Source organism: Phaenicophaeus curvirostris, chromosome 19 (genome assembly GCF_032191515.1).
Source record: "Phaenicophaeus curvirostris isolate KB17595 chromosome 19, BPBGC_Pcur_1.0, whole genome shotgun sequence".
Taxonomy (NCBI): domain Eukaryota; kingdom Metazoa; phylum Chordata; class Aves; order Cuculiformes; family Cuculidae; genus Phaenicophaeus; species Phaenicophaeus curvirostris.
The window spans coordinates 9,024,755-9,050,014 of NC_091410.1; the positions used below are offsets into that span (position 1 = coordinate 9,024,755).

At 61.9% G+C, this 25,260-nt stretch overlaps 2 protein-coding genes across 4 annotated transcripts in view; one reads left to right on the forward strand and one right to left on the reverse strand.

Annotated features, from left to right (window-relative positions):
• BAHCC1 (BAH domain and coiled-coil containing 1) overlaps nt 1-11,651 on the forward strand; it is a 31,026-nt gene extending 19,375 nt beyond the window's left edge. Inside the window, exons 12-27 of one of the 3 annotated variants that reach the window (XM_069872241.1) lie at nt 662-849; nt 1,081-1,217; nt 1,426-1,527; nt 3,261-3,369; nt 3,454-3,697; nt 4,568-4,732; nt 4,893-5,218; nt 6,083-6,190; nt 6,274-6,539; nt 6,628-6,703; nt 6,774-6,882; nt 6,970-7,092; nt 7,170-7,343; nt 8,123-9,267; nt 10,199-10,435; nt 11,439-11,651. In XM_069872241.1, the coding sequence (XP_069728342.1) occupies nt 662-849; nt 1,081-1,217; nt 1,426-1,527; nt 3,261-3,369; nt 3,454-3,697; nt 4,568-4,732; nt 4,893-5,218; nt 6,083-6,190; nt 6,274-6,539; nt 6,628-6,703; nt 6,774-6,882; nt 6,970-7,092; nt 7,170-7,343; nt 8,123-9,267; nt 10,199-10,435; nt 11,439-11,645 (3,716 nt within the window). In that variant the 3' untranslated portion in view covers nt 11,646-11,651. The remainder of the gene's footprint in view (nt 1-661; nt 850-1,080; nt 1,218-1,425; nt 1,528-3,260; nt 3,370-3,453; nt 3,698-4,567; nt 4,733-4,892; nt 5,219-6,082; nt 6,191-6,273; nt 6,540-6,627; nt 6,704-6,773; nt 6,883-6,969; nt 7,093-7,169; nt 7,344-8,122; nt 9,268-10,198; nt 10,436-11,438) is intronic. The other 2 variants (XM_069872242.1, XM_069872243.1) reach the window with 2 other exon arrangements.
• Nucleotides 11,652-16,919: 5,268 nt separating this feature from the next.
• ACTG1 (actin gamma 1) lies at nt 16,920-19,970 on the reverse strand. Its single transcript, XM_069872215.1, has 6 exons — nt 19,843-19,970; nt 19,372-19,504; nt 19,011-19,250; nt 18,253-18,691; nt 17,959-18,140; nt 16,920-17,845 (listed from the first exon to the last, which is right to left on the reverse strand). Exons 2-6 carry the CDS (start codon nt 19,492-19,494, stop codon nt 17,702-17,704), a joined length of 1,128 nt encoding a protein of 375 aa, XP_069728316.1. The 5' UTR covers nt 19,495-19,504; nt 19,843-19,970; the 3' UTR covers nt 16,920-17,701.
• Between the last annotated feature and the right edge of the window lie 5,290 nt (nt 19,971-25,260).

Here is a 25,260-nt window from a genome sequence, read left to right on the forward strand (position 1 = left end):
GGGGCCGTTTGCATGCGCGTTGCAGGGCTCCGTGCGTGCCGGCGATGCGCCGCGGCGCCCAGCTCACACCGCGGGGCCATCCCTGGGGCTCAGCTCCAGCGCTGGCTCCAGGCAGGCGCTGGGATTCCCTCCCGGCTCGGCTTCCCCAGGGAATCCCGGGGGCCCCGGCGGGGAAGGCCGCGTTGGCGCATCCCCAGCGCGTGGCGACGGGGCCCCGTGCGCTCAGTGCTGCCCGTGGCTGCGTGCGCTGCGGGGCTGTGACACCGTGGGGCGGCGAGGGGGGGGCTGTGGGGCCCCGCTCCCCGCTGCGGGTGGACAGGGAGCTTCACCGCGTCCCTCCCAGTCCGGCCTTGGCGCTGCTCGGCGATGAGTTCATCGCTGGCGCTGCTGCGCACCCAGCCCCGTGGCCGCACCGGGGACGCCGGCTGTGCCGTCCCCCTGCCCACTGACACCCCTGGGTGACCCCACGGCCAATCCTGGTGTCACCCCACGGCCAGTTTGGGACACCCCACTCATCCCTGGCCCCCTGCCCCACGGTGCGATGCCCCTTCTCGCCGTGGTGCCACCGTGGCATGGGTCGGTGGTTGCACAAAAGCATGTGTGGGGTGGCATGGGGGTCTGGGTGACACCCCACCCCAGCTCTGCTCTTCTCCCACCCCAGCAGGGGAGGACGAGGACCTGCTGGCCTTCAACCTGCAGAACTTGGCCACCGTGGCAGCCGCCTGGTCACTGGTGGAGGCGGCCAGCCGGGACGGCAGCCCCCCAGCGCTCAGCCCCCTGCCCCCTTCACCGCCGCCCCGAGCCCGTGTGCCACGCCGCAAGTACACCTGGACGCCCAAAACCAAGGCCGTGAGTGTCTGTGTGTGGTCGGGAGGTGGGATGAGTTGTGCCTGATCTCAGGGGCAGGAGGTGGGATGAGCTGTGCCTGATCTCAGGTGCAGGAGGTGAAATGAGCTGTGCCTGATCTCAGGGGTGGGATGTGATGAGTTGTGCCTGATCTCAGCTGCGGGATGTGATGTGTTGCTCCCGGTCTCAGCGCCGGGACCGAGGCTGCCAGCTTCCCACCCTCCTTCTCGCCAGGTTTGCCCCCTGAAAGCAGCCATCGAGCAGCTCAACACGCAGGAGGTGGAGGTGCGGATGCGGCTGGCTGAGCTCCAGCGCCGCTACAAGGAGAAGCAGCGGGAGCTGGTGAAGCTGCAGAGGCGCCACGACCACGAGTACGTCCCATTCCCCAGCGGGTCCCCATGCTCGGGGTTGGGGGGGCCAAGCCTGTGGCACGTGGGGAAGCTGGGGAGGGAGCGCCCTGCGCCAAGCGGGCCCATCGGTGCGATGAGTTTGGGCCCGTCCTCAGCCCGGCTCGGCGAGGGGCCCCGGCCGCAGCGGCCGCGTGGCTCAGGGTTCCCCCCGGTCTTGCTGCGGCTGCAGGCGTGACGAGAGCTCCCGGAGCCCGGCGCGACGCGGCCCGGGGCGGCCGAGGAAGCGCAAACACTCCAGCACGCTCAGCAGGGCCGAGAGCCGCAAGGTCAAGTGAGTGACCGACGCCGCGTGCCCTCCTTGTCCCGCAGGACGAGCCACCAGCCCCAATTCCCCGGGGTGATGCCGGGACCCCCGCCACGGCCCCCTCCCACGGTCTCGCTCCCGCTCGCGGCGCTGGGGGCTCGGCCGGGCAGCGATGCCGTTACCCCCCCGCGCCGGCCACGGGAGCAGCGTTGCATAAAAGCCTCTTTATCTGCACCGTATAAAGCCATTGGTCACGCTGCAGCGGCGTTCATCGCTGCCGGCGCTTTATTATTACCCATTAGCCGCCCGGCGCAGCCGTTTCCCCACTCCCGGGCCCTGTATAATTGTCCTTCTCCGCTACAAATTGCCTCTCCCGACAGGCCCATTTGCATAAATCCTCCGAGCGAGTCCAAACACGCTTGGAGCGCGTGTGCGTGCGCGAGCCCTGCCCCCCCCCCTTCAGTAATAACAGTTAAATCTGCGCTAAATGGTTCCTTCAATTAAGACAGAGGGGAAGAGGAAGAAAAAAAAAAAATTAATCTCTAGGTTTTATGTCACAAAACATTAGTGAGCGAGTGAAGGTTATGGGGGGAGAGGGGGAGCCGGTGGCGGCCAGAGGGGGCAGGAGTGATCGTGGGTGCCGGATCCAGCCAGAGGTGCAGGATTGATTGGGGGTTCAGGGTGTAGGATGGGATGCAGAATGTATCTAGGGGTGCAGGTTTATTTGGGGGTTCAGGATTGATTGGGGGTTTAGGATATGGCAGGGGGTAAAGGATCTGTTTGGGGTGCAGGATTGGTTGGGGGTTCAGAATGTAATATGGGGTGCAGGATCTGTTTTAGGGGTGCAGGGTTGATTGGGTGTTCAGGATGTAGGATGGTGTGCAGGATCTCTAGGGGTACAGGATCGATTGGGGTGTAGGATGTGGCATGGGGTGCAGAATCTATCTAGGGGTGCAGGATTGATTGGGGTGCAGGATCTATCTAGGGGTGCAGGATTGATTGGGTGTTCAGGATGTGGCATGGGGTGCAGGATCTATCTAGGGGTGCAGGATTGATTGGGAGTTCAGGATTGATTGGGGGTTCAGAATGTAAGGTGGGATGCAGGATCTATCTAGGGGTGCAGGATTGATTGGGTGTTCAGGATGTAGGATGGGGTGCAGGATCTATCTAGGGGTGCAGGATTGATTGGGGGTTCAGGATATAAGATGGGGTGCAGTATGTATCTAGGGGTGCAGGATGGATTGGGGGTTCAGGATGTAGGATGGGGTGCAGGATCTGTCTGGGGGTGCAGGATTGATCTGGGAGTGTAGGATGCAGCCAGGATGCAGGATCCATCCTAGGGGGTACAGGATCCAACCAGGGGTGCAGAATCCATCTAGGGGATGCAGAATCAATTTGGGGGATACAGGATCCATCTGGGGGTGCAGGATCAGTTTGGAGCATACAGAATCCGGCTAGGGAAGTGCAGGATTATTCCAGGGGATGCGGGATCTACCTGGGAGTGCGCGATCCATCTGGGGGCTGCAGGATCTGGCTGGGGGAGCGGGACATCACTGGGGGTGCAGGATCCAACCAGGGGGTGCAGGATCCATCCAGGGGGGTGCAGGGTTGATCTGGGGGCTGCAGGATCTGGATAGGGGTGCAAGATGCCACTGGGAGTGCAGGATCGATCCAGGGAGCACAGCAGGATCCAGCCAGGGGGTGCAGGATTGATCTGGGGGTTCTGGTGGGCGTTGTGTCCATGCCGTGCTCCCTGCCAGGGCGGTGAAGACCAGCCTGTCCCTGCTGTGCGCCGAGCTGCGGGGCGACCCCGAGCCCAAGAAGAAGAGGAGCAAGCTGGCTGAGTTTGGCAGCCTCAAGGGATCCCCGGTGAGTCCGAACCCACAGGCGGCGAATGCCACCCCGGGGCCAAGGGGGTGCGGACCCCGTCCTGAGCCTCCCTGTGCCCCCCAGGAAAAGGTGCGGTGCAAGAAGAGCGGCTCGCAGGGCAAGCTGGGCTGCAAGGTGGCTCACAAGGTGTCGCAGCTGAAACAGAAGGTGAAGAGCAAAGGGCTGCCCGCTGGCATCAGCCCCTTCCGCCGGAAAGACCCCAACCCCAGCGGCCGCATCCAGAAGAAGCTGTCCTGTCCCAAGAGCTCCAAGGCCACCAAGTACCAGACGCAGGACCCTGATCCCCACCAGGCAGTGGGCTTCAAAGGCAAGGCTAGCGTGGGGCTGGGGGTCCGATACAGGGCTGGGGGTCCTTTACGGGGCTGGGGGTCCGATACAGGGCTGGGGGTCCGGTATGGTGCTGGGGTTCTGATATGGGGCTGGGGGTCCTGTATGGGGCTGGGGGTCCAATATGGGGCTGGGGGCCTGATACAGGGCTGGGGGTCCTGTACAGGGCTGGGGGTCCTGTACGGGGCTGGGGATCCGATATGGGTCTGGGGGTCTGGCACGGGGCTGGGGGCCTGATACAGGGCTGGGGTCTGATACGGGGCTGGGGGTCTGGTACAGTGTTGATGGTCCAATATGGGGTTGGGGGTCCAGTACGGGGCTGGGGGTCTGATACGGGGCTGGGGGTCCGATATGGGGCTGGGGGTACGATACGGGGCTGGGGTCTGACACGGGGCTGGGGGTCCGATACAGGGCTTCGGTCTGATATGGGGCTGGGGGTCCGATACGGGGCTGGGGGTCCAGTGCGGGGCTGGGGGTCTGATACGGGGCTGGGGGTCCAATGCGGGGCTGGGGGTCCGATACAGGGCTGAGGGTCTGATACGGGGCTGGGGGTCCGATATGAGGCTTGGGGGTCCAATATGGGGCTAGGGGTCCAGTATGGGGCTAGGGGTGCAGGGGGCTGGGGGTGTAGAAGCCAGCACAGGACTCGGGGTGCAGAGTGGGTCCTAGGGGGCCGGGTCAGGAGGGTGCGTGCAGCTGCAGGGTTTTGGGGGGCTTGTACTGAGGCGTCCTCAGGGGCTGGGAGTGCCCCCAGCTCACCCCGTCCTGCGTGGAGAAGGAGCATCTCCCTGGGTGCGGGGGACCCCCTGGGTGCACGGGGTCCTTCATCACTGCCCTCCTCCTCTTGCAGACGAGCACGACGGGGACACGGACAGTGAGGACGGGGACGATGAGCCAGGCTTGTCCCTGCTGCCCTCGGTGCCGGTGGCCGTGCTGGGACCCTCCCCGTCCTCCGTGGTGAAGATGGAGGCTAACGAAAAGGCAAAGAAGAAGAAGGAAAGGCAGGGACTGCTAGGTAACGCAGGGATGCCAGGGGCGCACAGGGGTCCCTGACATGGCAGAGGGGTTGGAAGCGGATGATTTTTAAGGATTTTTCCAACCCAGACCATCCCATGATGCCCGTAGGGGCTGGGCGGGCACCCCCAGATTCCCTGAGCCCTGTTCCATCCCCACAGGGCCCTGCCACCTTGGCAGCCCCGAGGGTGAGGTGAAGATCAAGCGGCGGCCGATGAAGCCGGGGACTGGCAAGCTGGAGAAGGTGCCGGCGCGGCGGAAGGGGGGCGGCTGCGAGGAGGGCAGCAAGAAGAAGCTGAAGGCCAAGCCCAAGGAGAGTCACCGGCCACCAACCACCAGCGGCCCCAGCACCCCGGCTCCCACCGGCAGCCTCTTCGGCAGCACCGACCCCCGGCACTTTGGAACGAGGGACGAGGGGGCTCGCTTGGCCAGTGAGAGGCTGAAGAAGGCCACGCGCAAGAGCAAAGTGCTGCAGTCGGCCCTGAGGGTGAGCACAGGGGGGCAGAGGGGGGAGCACCCATGGGATCAGGGGGTGCAAGGGCTGGGCACAGGGTTTGCATGAGCTGGGGGGCATTGCTGGGACCACTGGGATGGGTTCCTGGTGGGACTGTGGGATGCTCATTGCTCTCTCCAGCTACCTGGAAGGAGGTTGTGGAGAGGAGGGAGCTAGGCTCTTCTCCCAAGTGACAGGGGACAGGACGAGAGGGAATGGCCTCAAGCTGCACCAGGGGAGGTTCAGGCTGAACATTAGGAAGAAATTTTTCACAGAAAGGGTCATTGGGCACTGGAACAGGCTGCCCAGGGAGGGGGTTGAGTCCCCTTCCCTGGAGGGGTTTAAGGCATGGGTGGACGAGGCACTGAGGGACATGGTTTAGTGTTTGATGGGAATGGTTGGACTCGATGATCCGGTGGGTCTTTTCCAACCTGGTGATTCTATGATTCTGTGACTTTGTGTTGCTGAGGGATGGGTGCAGGGTTTGTGTAGGCTGGAAGTGCTGGGGACCATCGATGGGACTATTGGGATGGGGACTTTGTGATGCAGAGAGGTGGGTGCAGGGTTTTTGCACAACCTGGGGGTGCTGGATGAGCTGAGGGGCGCTGGCGGGACCATGGGGATGGGTCACTGGTGGGGAACCATGGGATGCAGAGGGATGGATGCAGGGTTTGCGTGGTCTGAGGGTATTGATGGAACATGGGGATGGCTCAGGGATGGGATCATGAGATGCAGAGGAATGGGTGCATAGTTTGCACAGGCTGGGGCTGCTGGGGTGGTTGGGAGCACTGGTGGCCCATGGGGTGCAGGGGCTGGGGTGTTGGGAGGCACAGAGGAGCTATGACCCCCTTCCCGCAGCGGAAAAACGGGGCCCTCTCGCTGGCCCTCTCTCCCCGGAGCGCCAAGACCATCCTGAGCAAGGGGAAAAAGCTGGCGAAGGTGAAGAGCAAAGTGGCCACCAAGCAGGTGAGCGGTGGGGGGGCCAGACCCCCACCCCGGCAGGGGCCCCCCTCGTGCCTCCCACCCCCCCTCAGCTCCTTCTCCCGCAGTGCAAGGGCCGGGCGGTCAGCAAGCTGCTGGAGAGCTTCACCGTGGAGGACGACTTCGACTTCGACGACAACAGCAGCTTCTCGGAGGAGGAGGAGGAAGGAGGGGGCTGCCTGGCGGGGGTGGCGCGGGGGGGACGCCGCTCCCCGCTGCCCCACGCCTGCGCCATCCAGAAGGAGGATCTGCGGGACGGGTTGCACATCCTCATCCCCAAGGAGGACAGCTTGCTCTACGCCGGCAGCGTCCGCACCATCCAGCCCCCCGACATGTGAGTGGGGGCCGGGGTTTGGGGGTCCCTGCTTCGGGTTGGGGTGCTGGGGTGGGTGCTGAGCCCCGTCTCTGTGCCCCTTTCCCAGCTACAGCATCATCATCGAGGGCGAGCGGGGCAACCGGCAGCGCATTTACTCGCAGGAGCAGCTGCTGCAGGAGGCGGTGAGTGGAGTTGGGGGTCGAGGCGGGGGTCCCGGCGCCCCACGCCATCCAACACGCCGCTTCCTCGCAGGTCCTTGATATCCGTCCCCAGTCGCGACGCAGCCTCCCCCCCGGCACTCGTGTCTGCGCCTACTGGAGCCAGAAATCCCGGTGCCTCTATCCTGGGAACGTGGTGCGAGGTGAGGAGCGGCCATAGGCGGTGGCTGGCGGGGTCGGAGAAGTGTTTGGGGGACCCCCCAGCTCAACCAGCCCTCCCTGTGCCGCAGGCTCCTCCAGCGATGAGGAGGACGACGACCCCGAGGCGGTGATGGTGGAGTTTGACGACGGGGACACGGGGCACATCGCCGTCTCCAACATCCGCCTGCTGCCCCCCGACTTCAAAATCCAATGTGAGTGGGATTGGGGGCTGCAGGGTGGGCACGGAGCGGGCAGCGGGGCTGGCCCTGACCCCACGCTCTGCCCGCAGGCACCGAGCCGTCCCCGGCGCTCCTGGTCTCCAGTTCGTGCCGGAGGACGAAGCGATCGTGCGGGGACGTGCCCACTCCCAGCGAGCTGCCCCCCAGCCTCCGCCCGGACCGCCACGACAGCCCCGAGCACCCCAAGAACTCCGGGAAGAAGGCAGCTGGCAAGGAGAAAAGCGGTACCGGGGGTGGAGGGGGCTGCGATCTGTGGAGCTTCTGCTCATGGGGGTCCCGAGGGAGGTGGTACTGGCAGCGCTGGTGGGAGATGGGAAAGGATCCTGGGGTGCAGACAGGAGAGGATGCAGGGAAGGATCCTGGGGTGCAGGTGAAAGAGGAGGTACAGGGAAGGGTCCTGGGATGCAGGCTGGACAGGGGACAGAGGAAGGATGCTAGGATGCAGGCAGGGGAGATGATGCAGGGAAGGATCCTGGGGTGTAGGTGGGAGAGGAGACACGGGGAAAGGTCCTGGGATGCAGGCTGGAGAGGGGACAGAGGAAGGATGCTGGGATGCAAGCAGGGGAGGGGACACAGGAAAGGGTGCTGGGATGGAGGCAGGAAAGAATGCAAGGAAGGATGCTGGGATGCAGGCAGGGGGGAGGATGGAGGAAGGATGCGAGGATGCAGGCATGGGAAAGGGGTGGAGGAACGCAGGGAAGCAGGCAGGGGTGGGGATGGAGGGAAGGATGCTGGGATGTAGGCGTGGGGGAGGATAGGAGGCAGGGAAGCCGGCAGGGACGCAGGGAAAGAGAGTGTGCACAGGGTTGGGAACCGAGTACGGTAGGATGCAGGGATGACGGGGAGCAGGGAGCTGGGTATGGCAGGATGCAGGGAAGGGTGTGGGACCAGGGATGGAGGAAGGGGGTGGTGCAGGCGCTGCAGTAACAGGGGGAGGGAGCTCAGGCCGCAGGGAAGGACGTGCAGGGATGCAGATAGTCCCCTGACCCCCGTCTCCCGCCAGGCAAAGCCGCGGAGATGCTGTCAGGTGGCAAAGCGCCAGTGCTGAGCGACCCTTTCCTGGGTCGGCGCGGAGGGCCGCTGCTGAGCTGGTCGGCGGTGGCGCAGACGAAGCGGAAGGCAGCGAGCAAGGGCGCGTCCGTGCTGCAGAACCTCTTCCAGGTCAACGGCAGCGCCAAGAAGCTGCGGGCCAAGGAGGCGATCTTCCCCGTGCACCATCACCACCACCTCGCCGCTCCCGTCTTCGGCAACGGCTTTGGGGCCGATTCCTTCAGCCGCATCGCCAGCTCCTACGCCTCCTTCGGGGCCGGGGCCGGGCTGGTGCTGCCAGCTGCCCAGAAACTCCTGCGCTCCAAGAAAGCCGAGCGGCTGGAGGCAGAAATGGGCAAAAGCGGCCGGAGAAAGGCGGGTAGCGAGTACCTGGTCAAGCTGGACCACGAAGGGGTAACGTCCCCCAAGAATAAGAACTGCAAGGCCCTGCTGCTGGCTGAGAAGGACTTCGGGGCCAAGCTGGAGCGGCCGCTGGCCAGCCACGGCTATTCCCACGCAGCCCTGGCAGGCAAAGACAGGAAGGGGCGAGCGCCCATGCACCAGCTGCCCGTGGGGCTGGCGCTGCGGAAATACTCGAGCCAAGCCGAGTTCACCCTGAACTGCGACAGTGACTGCCACAGCTCCTACTCGGACATGGATGAGGACGAGGAGACGGGCGCGCTGGGCGCCGACGTGCCCTCGCGTTTCATGACCCGCCTCTCCGTTTCCTCCTCTTCCTCGGGTTCTTCCACCTCCTCCAGCTCCGGCTCCATCTCCACCTCCAGTCTCTGCTCCTCTGACAACGAGGATTCCTCCTACAGCTCGGAGGACGAGGACTCCACGCTGCTGCTCCAGACTTGCCTCTCCCACCCGGTGCCAGCGCTGCTGGCGCAGCCGGAGGCCCTGCGCTCCAAGAGCGGCGCGCCGCAGCGCTGCTTCCTCACCAAGGCCGCCGCCGCCGGCCCCAAGGCCAAGCTCAAGCGCAAGGAAGCCCTCAGCTTCTCCAAAGCCAAAGAGTTCTCCCGGAGGCAGCGCCTGCCCTCGGTGGAAAACCGGCCAAAGATCTCCGCCTTCCTGCCCGCGCGCCAGCTCTGGAGGTGGTCGGGGAACCCCACGCAGGTACGGCTGGTGCTGTGGGGCTGGGGAAGGGTGCGGGGGGCATGGGTGCATAGGCACGGGGCAGCGTGCATGGATGCGTGGAAGGGAGGGTATCAGTAGTGATGGTTCACGGGTGTAGGTGAGTGGTGCAAGGTTCAACAAGGCCAAATGCCGGGTCATGCACTTGGGGCACAACAACCCTGTGCAGCTACAGACTAGGAGAAGTCTGGCTGGAAAGCTGCCTGGAGGAGAGGGACCTGGGGGTGTTGGTTGACAGCGACTGAACATGAGCCAGCAGTGGCCCAGGTGGCCAAGAAGGCCAAGGGCATCTTGGCCTGTATAGGAAACGGTGTGACCAGCAGGTCCAGGGAGGTTCTTCTCCCTCTGGACTCGGCACTGGCGAGACCGCTCCTCGAATCCTGTGTTCAGTTCTGGGCCCCTCACCACAAGAAGGATGTTGAGGCTCTGGAACGAGTCCAGAGAAGAGCAACAAAGCTGGTGAAGGGGCTGGAGAACAGGCCTTATGAGGAGCGGCTGAGAGAGCTGGGGGTGTTTAGGCTGGAGAAGAGGAGGCTGAGGGGAGACCTCATTGCTCTCTCCGACTATCTGAGAGGAGGTTGTGGAGAGGAGGGAGCTGGGCTCTTCTCCCAAGTGACAGGGGACAGGACGAGAGGGAATGGCCTCAAGCTCCACCAGGGGAGGTTCAGGTTGGACATTAGGTGGATGTGCAGAGCGAGGAGCCTGAGGAGACAGGGTGGGGTGTCGCGGTCGCAGGGCACGGGGCCTGGGTGCACGAGCCACAGCGTGTGGGTGCATAGGTCCAAGTACCTGCATGCACCACATGGTTTCTCTGCGCGTGGTGCCTGAGTGCTGGCTGCGGGGCTGGACGGGCACCGTAGGAGCACCGGGGTTGGAGGTCTTTGTGCCATTTCTGAACCCCTTTGCTCCTCAGCGGCGAGGCATGAAGGGCAAGGCGCGGAAGCTGTTCTACAAGGCCATCGTGCGGGGCAAGGAGACGCTGCGCATCGGGGACTGCGCCGTCTTCCTCTCGGCCGGGCGGCCCAACCTACCCTACATCGGGCGCATCGAGAGCATGTGGGAGTCCTGGGGCAGCAACATGGTGGTCAAGGTCAAGTGGTTCTACCACCCCGAGGAGACCAAGCTGGGCAAGCGGCAGAGCGACGGCAAGGTGAGGGGGGGGCCAGGGGGTGGCAAGCCTGCGCTCTGTACCCCCCAAGCTAGGAGCACCCCCCATTAGGGGTACACCCTGGCTGCCCCCTGTACCCCTATTTCTGGGCATCCCCAGCCCAACCAACCCCCACGTTTATGGACACTCATGGTTATGGGCACCCCCAGTTATAGAATCAGAATCGTAGAATAGTTTGGGTTGGAAGGGACCTTAAAGCTCATCCAGTTCCAACCCCACTGTGATGGGCAGGGACACCTCCCACTAGATCAGGTAACCAAGGCTCATCCAACCTGGCCTTGGACACCTCCAGGGATGGAGCAGCCACAACCCCCTCGGCAACCTGTTCCAGTGTCCATCCGCTCTCATAGTGAAGAAATTCTTCCAAATATCTAGTCTTAATATGCCCCTCTCCACTTTATACCCGTTGCCTCTTGTCCTATTACCACAAGCCTTTGTGAATGGTCCCTTTCCAGCTTTCATAGAATCACAGGATCACCAGGTTGGAAAAGACCAAGCGGATCATCGAGTCCAACCATTCCTATCAATCACTAAACCACGTCCCTCAGCACCTCATCCACCCGTCCCTTAAACACCATCAGGGAAGGGGACTCAACCACCTGTTCCAGTGCCCAATGACCCTTTCCGTGAAAAATTTTTTCCTGATGCCCAGCCTGAACCTCCCCTGGTGGAGCTTGAGGCCACTCCCTCTCGTCCTGTCCCCTGTCACTTGGGAGAAGAGCCCAGCTCCCTCCTCTCCACAACCTCCTCTCAGGTAGCTGGAGAGAGCAATGAGGTCTCCCCTCAGCCTCCTCTTCTCCAGGCTAAACACCCCCAGCTCTCTCAGCCGCTCCTCCTAAGACTCATTCTCCACCCCCTTCACCAGCTTTCTTGTAGGACACCCCCAGCCTGACCCAGTCCCCCCAGTTTGGAGCTCCCTAGGTTGCCCCAGCCCCTCCAGTTAATTATGGGTCCCCGGTGACTCCGTGTCTCCCTCCCCACGCAGAACGCCTTGTACCAGTCGTGCCACGAGGACGAGAACGACGTGCAGACCATCTCCCACAAGTGCCAGGTGGTGGGACGCGAGCACTACGAGCAGATGACCCGCAGCAAGAAATACCAGGACCGGCAGGACCTCTACTACCTGGCGGGCACCTACGACCCCACCACGGGACGCTTGGTGACCGCTGACGGGGTCCCCATCCTCTGCTGACCCCCCCGTCCCACCCCGGGCTCAGGAGGAGGGGGACGTGGCCATGGGAACCCCCTAAAAAACCCCGCGCACCCCACTTTTCGCGGGGCGTTTATGCAAAGCCCGGGGTGGGCAGGGAGGGCACGGGGTGGGGGGGGGATCCCAGGGAGATTGGGGGGGTGCAAAAGGTTGAGGGGGGGCTCCCCTACAAGCCATAAATTTCCCTAGTACCTCTGACTGTTTGCCAGCAGGTAAAGCAGAAATCAGGTGTGTTGTTCTATTTATTTTGCGTGTAAATATTGTATTTCTTCCGGGAAGTTTTATGGAAAAAAAAAAACAAACAAAAAAAAACGGACAAACCAACAAAAAAAGACAAAATAACAACAACAACAAAAAAATTAATAATAATAATAATAATAATACGGGGTGGGGAGAGGGGTGTGGGGGGTCGCGTTTCCGTTTCAGTGCACTGTTTCCCCCAGCCTGGCTGGGACGAGGACAGCGGGGGAGCTCTGTATATATAGGGGGGCAGCAGCGGGGCGGGGGGCTCGGCTGGTTTTGGGGGGCCCCAGTGCAATAGCGGGGGGGACGCGGTGTCGGGGGGACGCTGGCCCGTCCCGCCGAGCCCTGCCCGACGCTGCCCGCGCTGTAAATGTGTACAGGCCGCGCGGCGGCGGGGGCTTTTTTTCCAGTGTAAACACTAAAAAAAAATTTAAAAAAAAAATTTAAAAAAAAAAATAAATAAACAAACCAACCCACAAAACAAAGCAAAAAAAAAAAAAAAATCAACAAATTAAAAAAAATTTAAAAAAAAAAAGGAAAAAAGGATTAAAAACACAAAGGTTTTATGAACAGCAAACTCTATGTAAAGGCCTTTTAGTATGGAACTTTTTTATTGATAACTTGGCTTATGAATAAATATATGAACCGTTGCTGCATGGCTCCGCTCTGCCTCAGTTTCCCTCCTGGTGCGGCCACTCCCAGCTGCACGCGACACCCCCAGTTAATTATGGGCACCCCCTGTTTATTATGGGCTCCCCCAGTTAATTATGGGCACCCCCAGTTAGTTATGGGCTCCCCCTGTTAATTATGGGCCCTCCCAGTTAGTTATGGGCACCCCCCAGTTAATTATGGGCACCCCCAGTTAGTTATGGGCACCCCCCAGTTAATTATGGGCCCCCCACTGTTAGTTATGGGCACCCCCAATTAGTTATGGGCTCCCCCTGTTTATTATGGGCTCACTCAGTTAGTTATGGGCTCCCCCAGTGAGTCATGGGCTGCCCCCAGTTAGTTATGGGACCCCCGGTTAGTTTTGGGCACCCCCCAGTTAGTTATGGCCCCCCCCAGTTAGTTATGGGCAGCCCCCAGTTAATTAGGGGCACCCCCCAGTTAATTATGGGCTCCCCTGGCTGCCCCAGCACCCCAATTTATGGGCATCCCAACCCTGCCCCCCAAGTTAAGGGCACCCCCAGCCCAACCCAGTCCCCCCAGTTGTAGGTGTTCCCAGTTCTGACCCCCCCAGTTACTGGTGCCCCCCCAGACACCCAGCAGCTCCGGGCAGGGATGGGGGGTGCGGGTAGGAATCGGAGGGGGGGGGGCAAGTTGTGGGGCAGGGTGAGGGTTGGGGGGGGTCAGGCAGGGGGTGCAGGGAGGGGGTGAGGGAAGGGTCCAGCATGCAGGGTGCAGGGGGTTCAGGGTGCAGGATGTAGGGTGCAGGGGGTTCAGAGTGCGGGGTGCAGGGGGTGTGGGGTGCAGGGTGTAGGCAGGGGGTGCAGGGTGCGGGTTCCAGGGGGCAGGGTTCAGGGTGCACGATTTGGGGTGCAGGGTGCAGGGTGTGGGATTTGGGGTGCAGGGTGTAGGCAGGGGGTTCGGGGTGCAGGGTTCAGGGTGCTGGGTTCAGAGTGCAGGGAGGGGGTGCAGGATGCGGGGTGCGGGATGTGGGGTGCAGGGGGTGCAGGGTTCAGGGTGCACGATTCGGGGTGCAGGATGCGGGATTCAGGGGGCTCAGGGTGCAGGATTTGGGGTGCAGGGTGTAGGCAGGGGGATGCGGGGTGGAGGAGGTTCAGGGTTCAGGGTGCGGGGTGCAGGGTGCACGATTTGGGGTGCAGGATGTGGGATTCGCGGAGCTCAGGGTGCAGGATTCGGGGTACAGGGTGCAGGCAGGGGATGCAGCATGTGGGGTGCAGGGTTCGGGGTGCACGATTCGGGGTGCAGGGTGCGGGATTCGGGGGCTCAGGGTGCAGGGTTCAGGGTGCAGGATTTGGGGTGCAGGCAAGGGGTGCAGGATGCGATGTACAGGGGGTTCAGGGTGCGGGGTGCAGGCAGGGGGTGCAGCATGTGGGGTGCAGGGCTCAGGGTGCACGATTCGGGGTGCAGGGTGCGGGATTCGGGGGGCTCAGGGTGCAGGGTTCAGGATTCGGGGTGCAGGGTGCGAGATTCGGGGGCTCAGGGCTCAGGCAGAGGGTTTGGGGTGCGGGATGCGGGGTGCAGGGTTCGGGGTCCGTCGCGGGGGCTCCGCTCCCGGCCGGGGGGCGGGGGGACCCGCGGGCGCCGCCGCCCCACGTGGGGCCGGGCGGGCAGGCGAAGCTCGGACGCCCATTGGCCAGCGCGCAGCCAATCAGCGAGGCCGCCGGACACAGCCCCGCGCCCATTGGCTGCCGGGGCCCTTTTGTTCTCCGCAGCCGGCGGACGTTAACCCTTTCCCTCCCGGCGGGGTGTGTGTATGGACCGGGGGGGTGGGTATGGAGCGGGGGAGGGGCAGGGGGAGCGAGGGTAACGGGGACGGGGGGGGGTTAACGGGGACGGGGGAGCCCGAACGGGGCTCTTTCCGCCCCCCCCACCCCGGCTGAGGCCGCGCAAACTCGTGTCATGAGGCGCCCCCTGGCGGCAACGGGGGGCGGGGAACAGAGGGACAGACAGAGGGACGGATAGAGGGATGGACAGAGGGACAGAGGGATGGATGGAGGAATGGACAGAAGGACAGACAGAGAGAGGAATGGACAGAGGGATGGACAGAGGGATGGACAGACAGAGGGAGGGACAGAGGGAAAGACAGACGGATGGACAGACAGAGGGATGGACAGAGGGATGGACAGAGGGACAGACAGACAGAGGGATGGATAGACAGAGGGATGGACAGAGGGACAGACAGAGGGATGGATAGACAGAGGGATGGACAGAGGGACAGACAGAGGGATGGAGAGAGGGATGGACAGAGGGACGGACAGAGGGACAGACAGAGGGACGGACAGAGGGATGGACAGAGGGATGGACAGAGGGATGGACAGACAGAGGGACAGATGGAGGGGTGGACAGAGGGATGGACAGAGAGAGGGATGGATGGAGGGACAGAGGGATGGACAGAGGGATGGACAGAGGGATGAGGGGAGGGGTGGATGGCAAGACAGACAGAGGGATTCAGGGAGGGACGGATGGAGGGACAGAGGGATGGACAGATGGGAGCATACGGGGAAAGGAGGACAGAGGGACAGACCGACAGGTGGAGGGACAGATGGAGAGAGAGACATTCAGGGAGGGACAGAGGGATGGAGGGAGGGCGAGATGGAAGGACAGACAGAGGCATTCGGGGATGGAGGGATGGATGGACAGAGGGATGGATGGAGGGACAGACGGAGAGCGAGATGCAAGGAGGTATGAGTGGAGGGATGGACAGACAGAGGGAAGGATGGATGGACAGAGGGATGGATTGAAGAACAGATGGAGAGAGGGATGGGGAAAGGATGGATGACAGACGGACAAAGATGGATGGAGGGACGGACAGAGGAATGGATAGAGGGATGGACAGACAGAGGAATGCAGGGAAGGAAGGACAGATGGACAGCAATGCAGGGAAGGATGAATGGAGGAACAGATGGAGAGAGGGACAGGGAAAGGCTGGACAACAGATGAGTGCAGGGAGGGAGGGATGGAGGGACAGATGGACAGAAGAATGCAGGGAGGGATGGACGGAGGGAGAGATGGAGAGAGGGATTGGGCAAGGATGGATGGGTGATGGACAGATGGGTGCAGGGAAGAATGGACGGAGGAATGGACAGAGGGATGGACAGACAGATGCTAGGAGGGCCGGACAGATGGATGCAGGGAGGGTGAAAAGGCGAGAGAGGCTGGTGCGAAGACGGGAGGGTGGATAGACAGACGGATCCAGGGCAGGCCAGACAGATGGATGGGCAGGTGTGGGGACGGCTGGGCAGACAGATGGGGGCACAGAGGGACGGACAGACAGCCAGGGGGACAGCTGGGCGGGGGGGCAGCCAGTTGGTGGGCTGAGTGGCTCTCTGCAACTACCTGAAAGGAGGTTGTGGAGAGGAGGGAGCTGGGCTCTTCTCCCAAGTGACAGGGGACAGGACGAGAGGGATCAAGGGATGCGCCATCTGCAGAATTATATAAATACAGAAATATATCATCTGTCACAGGCCCGTGGCCACCTCGAGGCCTTCAGCGCCGTGTCGTGCGGCTGAGGGGCAGGATCCGTGCTCCACGCGTGTCCCCGGTGCCCGACACGCTGCAGGGTGAGGGCAGGGATAAGCAGAGCCACGTTCACAGCCCTAATCGCAGCGGCACTGCCTGACCTTGGGTGCTTTTGTTAATTAGTGGGCTTCCCCCTGTCCTCCAAAATGAGAGCAGGGCACTGTGCCACTGGGAGCCCCAAATGCCAGGCTTGGGGAGGGCTCACGCCATTCCAGAACCCAGGGAGCACCCAAAATGCGAGGCTCGAGGGATCCGCACCCCTCCAGAAACTGGGGAGCCCCCAAAAAGCGAGGCTCAAGGGATCCACACCCCTCCAGAACCTGGGAAGCCCCCAAAACATCAGGCTTGGGTGTTTGGCTCCCTCCCAGCACGCAGGAGACCTTTAAACACGCAGCTCAAGGCGTTTTTGCTCCCTTCCAGCACCCAGAGAAGCCTCAAAATGCCGCATTCAGGAGATTCACACCCTTACAGCTTGCAGAACACCAAGCCCAGGGGATCAGCACCCTAGTAACCCTTGAAATTCTGGGCTTGGTAGGTTTGCTCCCCACCCAGCACCCAAAGAGCCACTCCTGGCACTAGCCCAGCACCCTGGGACTAAGCAGAGCAGCTGTGCCAAACCAGTTGATCCTGCAACACCAGAGCTGGGCAGGGAGCACCCATCCCCACCCTTCCCTTGGCACCCAGACAGCTATTTTTAGCTTAAAAGTGCCCCAACACCTTCCTTGGGAAAACCCAGAGCTCCAGCCCCACTTGGAAAGAACCCAAAACGCATCCCCACGCATCGTGGTCCCATCACACAGGCCAGGGTGGAGCTTACTGCAGCGCTTTTTTTATTTTCCTTACACAATGATGTGTTGTTGGGCATTACAATTTCTCAACTTTTAGAGGATGACTTACAAATTTTGGTTTTCTACCGTCATGTGAGAACATTAAGGCAACGTACAAAAATCTTACATAAATTAAACGATGCGTAAATTTACAGGTGTAAATGCAAAGTTTCAGCAACTCAAGTCGAGTAACTTCAGCCCCATGATGGCGACTGGGAGAGGGGTGGGGGGAGGAGGATGAAGACTGGTTCGTAAGGCTCGGATGCGATATGTTTTCCCAACCTTGCTAGAACGGCAGCGACAGAAGTGAATTCTCGATGGACTCCTACCAGCCTCTACAGGAAATCTGGAATACTCCACACTGGATGTACGGCAAAGTCTGACTCCAAATACCCTGTACACACCGGTCCCAGCCCGGAGCGACGGCCGCTGTCAGTGTAGGAGCTGCGAGAGACCCGGTGAGGCACGGGCTCTGCTCCCAGGAGAGGGGGGAGCGGATCTGTACAGGGTATTTTGCTCAGGCGGACACCAAGGGAACAGTTAAACTCAATAAACATGGTCAAATCAAAGTGACAGCTCGACCATCCAGTGCTGACATTTGTCTAACATCAGGTACAGACTTTCCAAGGGCAAGTTTTCTTTTGAAAGAAGGCTTATTCCAGTTTTATGAGGCTAGCACGAGGTGTATAGATTTGCCTGGGCAAACATACACTAGTGAGACAAACTCATGCAGCAGGCGCAGGGCGCCCGCCAGCAGTCCGTTTAGAAGCATTTACGGTGGACGATGGAGGGGCCGGACTCGTCGTACTCCTGCTTGCTGATCCACATCTGCTGGAAGGTGGATAGTGAGGCCAGGATGGAGCCACCGATCCAGACGGAGTATTTGCGCTCAGGCGGGGCGATGATCTGCAAGGAAAGGATGAGCCATCAGGGTGGGCCCAGCCTTCTTTCCACCACCTCATGAGGCTCAGCAGCCTGCAACCCCATCCCTGCTGGAGGGAAAGAAGAGCAATTCTTACCTTGATCTTCATTGTGCTGGGCGCCAGGGCTGTGATCTCCTTCTGCATCCTGTCAGCGATGCCAGGGTACATGGTGGTGCCTCCAGACAACACCGTGTTGGCATACAGGTCCTTCCTGATGTCCACGTCACACTTCATGATGGAGTTGAAAGTGGTCTCGTGAATGCCACAGGACTCCATGCCTGGGGACAAGAGTTGGGGACTCGTTAGGCCTCACGCAGCCCCTCGGTTTGGGGATGCCAGCTTCACAGCATCCCCCTGATACGAGAGCATCCCACCCTGGCCCACACCTACCCAGGAATGAGGGCTGGAAGAGAGCTTCTGGACACCTGAACCTCTCGTTGCCGATGGTGATCACCTGGCCGTCAGGCAGCTCATAGCTCTTCTCCAGGGAGGAGGAAGAGGCAGCAGTGGCCATCTCCTGCTCGAAATCCAGGGCGACATAGCAGAGTTTCTCCTTGATGTCACGGACAATTTCCCTTTCGGCTGTGGTGGTGAAGCTGTAGCCTCGTTCCGTCAGGATCTTCATGAGGTAGTCTGTCAGGTCCCGGCCAGCCAAGTCCAGACGCAGGATGGCGTGGGGCAGAGCGTAACCCTCGTAGATGGGCACGGTGTGGGTGACACCGTCCCCAGAGTCCATAACAATACCAGTGGTACGACCAGAGGCGTACAGGGACAGCACAGCCTGGATGGCCACATACATGGCTGGGGTGTTGAAGGTCTCAAACATGATCTAGGAGGAAGAAGGAAAAGAAAAAAAAAAAAAATCAATTAGCACCCAGTAATGAGCTGAGTCACTCATGTTAGAACACGCATGCTGACATGCAACAAAACCCCAGTGTGTGAAGGGAAAAAAAAAAAAAGCAAAGAACGCAGGCAGAAAACACAAATGAAAGAAACCTGAGGCGTCAGGGAGGAAATGCCAGGAGTACAGAACCCTGAAAATGTTGAAAGACAAAAAGAAAAAAAACAAACTCAGGTTTAAGATGCCGAAACAAAAGGTTTGTGGACGGGATGAGAGCGAGGGGCGGTAGCCGGGCAAGCGAAGGTACCTGCGTCATCTTCTCCCTGTTGGCCTTGGGGTTGAGGGGGGCCTCGGTGAGCAGGACCGGGTGCTCCTCAGGGGCGACGCGCAGCTCGTTGTAGAAGGTGTGGTGCCAGATCTTCTCCATGTCATCCCAGTTGGTGACAATCCCGTGCTCGATGGGGTACTTCAGGGTGAGGATGCCCCTCTTGCTCTGCGCCTCATCCCCCACGTAGCTGTCCTTCTGCCCCATGCCCACCATGACACCCTAAAAGGGGGAAGGGAAGAGGGAGGGGAGAAAAAGAAAACTCAGAGTCAGCGCCGCCCGCCGGCCCCGCCGCCGCCGCCCCCTCCCCTCGCCCCCCCCCCCCGGCTCCCTCCTGCCTCACCTGGTGCCGCGGGCGCCCCACGATGGAGGGAAACACGGCGCGGGGGGCGTCGTCCCCGGCGAAGCCGGCCTTGCACATGCCGGAGCCGTTGTCGATGACGAGGGCGGCGATCTCCTCTTCCATGGCGGGGGCTCTGGGAGGGGAGGACACAGAAACCGGCGCGGTTCCAATCTCTCCCTCGGTTCAAATCTCCCGCGGTTCGACTCCCTCTTTCCCGCGGTTCTAAAGTCCCACGGTTCGAATTTCCCGCGCTCTGACGTCACCGCCGCGCCCACCAATCACGCCCGGCGGGCGAGACCATTGCACCCCGCGGGGGGGGATGGGGGGGGAATAAGGAAAGTGGGGGGGGGGAAACCACAGCACTGCCCGCCCCGGGTAAACGGGAGCCCGGCTCCCCCCACGCCCCGGGGATAGGGAAGGGTCGGCGGGGCCGCGGACCTCGCCCCGGTGCGGCGGGGCCGGTGCCGGTACCTGTGCGGGGGAAGCTGCTGTCGGCGCTGAGGGGAGACGGTGCCGCCTGGTCCGCTGCCGCCGGCTGAGTGGGACCGCCCGGCTGCCAGCCCCGCGCTTTTATACCCGGGGGGCGCCGGCCCCGCCCCCCCGGCCGAGAACATCGCCATATATGGAGATCTTTCCGAAACACGCGCTCCCATTGGCCGCCGCCGCCCCGGTCACGTGGGGCGGCTCCGCGCTGCCCCCGCCCCGCGGCGCCCCGGAACCTGCATGGGGCGGGGGGGGGTGGCGGGGGTGCGGGACCCCCAGGACCCCCGGTTCGCTACCGACACCCCCCCCAACTCCCTGCCCCGCAGCACCTCCCGGTGTCCCGGGACCGTGCGGGAGCCGCTGGGCCTTAGCGGGCTACGGGCCGCACCCCGGCGGGGGTAACAGCGGGCACCCCCCGGCAGCACCTGCAGCCACCCCCCCCCCCCCCCCGGCACCTGCACCCCCCCCCGCCCCCCAAACCGGGCACCCCCCGCACCAGCTGCACCGGCACCCCGACTGCTGTGCCCCGCCGGTAGCGCCGGGCACCCCCCCCCAGCACCGGGAACCCCTATAGAACACTGAGCACCCCCACCCATAGAGCACCGGGAACCCCTATAGAACACCGGGAACCCCTATAGAGTATCAAGCACCCCCACCCGTTGCACCGGGCGCCCCTATAGATCACTGAGCACCCCCAGCCATTGCACCGGACACCCCTATAGAACACCGGGTAGCCCTATAGAACATCAAGCACCCCCACCCATTGCACAGGCCAACCCTATAGAATACTGGGTACCCCTATAGAACACCGGGCACCCCACCCATTGCACTAGGCACCCCTATAGAACACTGGGTACCCCCACCCATTGCACCAGGTACCCCTATAGAACACCGGGTATCCCTATAGAACACTGGGTACCCCTATAGAACACTGAGCACCTCCCTCCCCGTTGCACCAGACACTCCTATACAACACCAGGCACCTCTATAGAACATCAAGCACCCCCACCCATTGCACCGGGCACCCCTATAGAACACTGAGCACTCCTATAGAACACTGGGCCCCCCTAGCCATTGCACCAGGCACCCCTATAGAACATTAAGCACCCCCACCCATTGCACTGGGCACCACTATAGAACACCGAGCACCCCCACCCATTGCTCCAGGCACCCCTACAGAACACTGAGCACTCCTATAGAACACTGGGCCCCCCTACCCATTGCACCAGGCACCCCTATAGAACATCAAGCACCCCCACCCATTGTACCAAGCACCCCTATAGAACACCAGGCACCTCTATATAACATCAAGCACCCCCACCCATTGCACTGGGCACCCCTATACAACATCAAGCACCCCTCGGTGCCCATTGCACCAGGCACCCCTATAGAACACTGGGCCCCCCCACCCATTGCTCCAGGCACCCCTATAGAACACTGAGCACTCCTATAGAACACTGGGCCCCCCTACCCATTGCTCCAGGCACCCCTATAGAACATCAAGCACCCCCACCCATTGCACTGGGCACCCCTATAGAACATCAAGCACCCCCACCCATTGTACTGGGCACCCCTATAGAACACTGGGTACCCCCACCCATTGTACCAAGCACCCCTATAGAACACCAGGCACCTCTATATAACATCAAGCACCCCCACCCATTGCACCAGGCACCCCTATAGAACATCAAGCACCCCCACCCATTGCACCAGGCACCCCTATAGAACACTGGGCCCCCCCACCCATTGCTCCAGGCACCCCTATAGAACATCAAGTACCTCCACCCATTGCACCAGGCACCCATATAGAACATCGAGCGCCCCCACCCATTGCACCAGGCACCCCTATAAAACATCAAGCACCCCCACCCATTGCACCAGGCACCTCTATAGAACACCAGGCACCTCTATAGAACATCAAGCACCCCCACCCATTGCACCAGACACCCCTACAGAACACCAGGCATCTCCCAACAGCACCAGGCACCCTTCAGGCAACACCTGCACCCCACCTGCACCCCAGCACCGGGCACCCCTCGGTGCCCACCCCAACACTGGCAGCATCACCTGGCCCTCTGGCCACGCTGCCACCCCGCCTGCCACCCTACTGTCCCCCCAGATTGGGAACGCTCCCCGTGCACCCCTGTAGGTGACACCACAGCCCCCCTAGGGGACACATCCAGTGGCTCTGAGCACCCTGGGCCATCCAGGTAGGCCCTGCACCCCATAAACCACCCCCTGCACCCTACAACCCCCCCCTGCACCCCACAAACTGCCCCCTGCACCACCCACAGTGCCGTGCGGCCAGCACCCCAAAAAGTCCTGCTGCAGCTCCAGTGCTGCCACACACCTGCTGATGGTCCTGGATGCTCTATGGATGGTGCTGGTTACCCCACGGATACTGCTGACACCCCATTGATAGCACTGGCACCCCACGAATAGCACTGACACCCCACGGATGGTCCTGGGCACCCCACAGATGGTGCCAACACACTATGGATAATGCTGACACCCTATGGATGGTCCTGGGCATCCCACGGATGGTGCCAACACCCCATGAATAGCATTGACACCCCACTGATAGCACTGACGCCCCGTGGATGGTGCTGGGCACCTCACAGATGATGCTGACACCCCGTGGATACTGCTGACACCCCATTGATAGCACTGGCACCCCGCGAATAGCACTGACACCCCATGGATGGTCCTGGGCACCCCACGGATGGTGCCAACACACTATGGATAATGCTGACACCCTACGGATGGTCCTGGGCATCCCATGGATGGTGCTGGGCACCTCACAGATGATGCTGACACCCCACAGGCAGCACCCTGCCTGGGGACACGCCCTTGGGGACCCCCCACTCTGCACTGCCGCACGCAGAGCATCTCCCCAGTTGTGTCTCAGCCCCTCTGCTTCATCAGTGGCGGCTGCGGACCGTGCGCCCCACACTGACATGGGGTGTCTCACACCAACATGCTGTGCCGGAGACTTGGGTGCCGCGCCGGGCACAGTGTTAGGTAGCCACGCACCATGTCTGGTAGCCATGCACCATGCCAGGTAGCCACACGCCATACCAGGTAGCCACACACCATGCCAGGTAGCCACATGCCATACCAGGTAGCCACATGCCATGCCAGGTAGCCACACGCCACGCCAGAGCCCCTCATGCTGCACCACCAGCCCTTGCACCTGTGTATGCCAGCCCCTCTGCTCCCGGCAGGCACGTGGAGGTGGCTGCTGGCATCGCCATCGCCTGCTTTGGTGCCGGAGCAGCTGGTGGCAGAAGCTGCCAGTATTCCAAGGAATTCCCAGCACCACTCGGGGAGGAAACACCACGTGCTGAGGCCTTTCCTGGCTAGGAGGTGTGGGGGGACGTCAGCAGTGCAGGGGCAGTGGAGTGGGGAGTCAGGGTGCAGGATGAGGAGTGCAGGGCAGGGGCTTTTGGGGTGCTTGGGTGCTAAGCAGAGGGTGTTGGGGTGCTGGGTAGGGGATATTGAGGTGCTTGGGTGCTAAGTAGAGGATGTTGGGGTGCTTGGATGCTAAGCAGAGGGTGTTGGGGTGCTGGGTAGGGGATATTGAGGTGCTTGGGTGCTAAGTAGAGGATGTTGGGGTGCTTGGATGCTAAGCAGAGGGTGTTGTGGTGCTGGGCAGGGGGTTTTGGGGTGCTGGGGTGCTAAGCAGAGGGTGTTGCGGTGCTGGGCAGGGGGTTTTGGGGTGCTGGGGTGCTAAGCAGAGGGTGTTGCGGTGCTGGGCAGGGGGTTTTGGGGTGCTGAGCAAGAGTATTGTGGTGTCATGGTGCTGAGCAGAGAGTGTTGGGGTGCTGGGTAGGGGATATTGAAGTGCTTGAGTGCTAAGCAGAAGGTACTGGGGTGCTGGGCAAGGGGTTTTGGGGTGCTGAGCAGGGGGGTTGGGGTGCTGAGCAGGAGTATTGAGGTATCACAGTGCTGGGTGGGGTTTATTAGGGTGCAGGGCCGGGGGTTTTGGGGTGTCAGGATGCAGGGCAGGGGGTGCTGGCCCCGGGTGGGGGTGGTGGGGTGGGGGTCCTGGCTCAGTTCTTTCACTGACCAGCGCTGGTGGCCGGGTGGGCACGGGGGGTCCGGCTGTGGGGGCAGCCCAGGGGACGCCCGCGGTGTCCCATGTCCCCATCCCGGGGCGGTGCCGGCCCCGAGAAGAGGAGGAGGAGAAGGAGGAGGAAGAGGAGGAGGAGAAGGAGGAGGAGGAGGAAGGCTCCCCGCCCCGCCCCGCTGCCCATGATGCGGGTGCCTGTGCGCAGCCTCCGTTGCCATGGCGACAAGCAGTCATCGTCCCCTCCCATCACCATGGTGACGCAGCCACCATCCCTTCCCGTCACCATGGCGACGTACAATCCTTGTTTCTCCCCCTCCCTCCTCCTCGTCGTCATGGTGACGCGCAGGTACCATCCCTCCCATCACCATGGCGACACACAGCCACCCATCCCGTTGCCATGGTGACGGGGTGCGGTCCCCAGGGGACCAGCATCTCGATCACATTGACATCCCCATTCCTCACCCTGACATTCCTCACCCTGACATCCCCCCCCCACCCTCCCCGGGGCTGTTGGGGTGCAGATGAGCCCCCCCAGAGCCAGGAGCATTAACCCTTCCATGGCTTGGGCAGGGGGGGGACTGTAATGAGTTTATCAGGTCTCAGCGGGGCTGGCAGTGTCACAGCAAGGGGTCCGGCTGTCCCCAAGCCGGGGAGGGGGATGCAAGGACAGGCTGTGAGGCACTGCCCAGCCACACCCCACCCCACTTTTCCAGGGAATCTGATGCTTCCAGGGGGGCTGGCACATATAAATCCAGCTGCTGAGAGCCAGCACTGCTGCCCTGCCAGACCCTGGGGAGCCCATGTCCCCCTCCCCAAGCCCCCCGGAGCCCCCCAGCCCCTGCAGGACCCTGACCCACTTATCCCCGCCTTGGTCCGAAAGCCGACCCGTATCCGTTTCACCGCGCCGCGTGGCTCGGGTAACGCAGCGGCTTGGGGGCCGCGGTAAGAGAGAGCCCAGCCATGAAAAAGTCATGAGGCAACCAATCCCCAGGACCTATTTTTCGGGAACAATAACTGGGCGCCGTGCTGACACCGGAGCCGCGAGGCCTGGTGGGGAAGGCGGCAGCGGGAGCCGTCGCGGCTGAGGCGGCATCCTAACCGTGGGGATGGGAGAGCGATGCCAGCGGGGAGAAATGCCACCCCTGCCTGTCCCCAAGCCCCTGCAGCTCAGGTGCCAGCAGAGCAGGAGTGGGGACTGTCCCCTGCGCCCCCGTCCCCTGCCAAGGCAGCGCGGCCACATCACTGTCATGAGTTTCAGGTGGTCTCAGCCTCGTTGGAACCACAGACCCCACAGCCCGGGCTGCTGAGGGGTCCCGGTGGGACTGGGGAAGTGG

Excerpts from the sequence above, each read along its gene's own strand:
- ACTG1 (XM_069872215.1), bottom strand. The coding sequence starts at position 19,494 with ATGGAAGAGGAGATCGCCGCCCTCGTCATCGACAACGGCTCCGGCATG. Across the intron at positions 19,251-19,371 it reads TGGGGCGCCCGCGGCACCAG|GGTGTCATGGTGGGCATGGG; the intron begins GTGAGGCAGGAG and ends TCCCCCTTTTAG. Across the intron at positions 18,141-18,252 it reads CTTCCAGCCCTCATTCCTGG|GCATGGAGTCCTGTGGCATT; the intron begins GTAGGTGTGGGC and ends TCTTGTCCCCAG.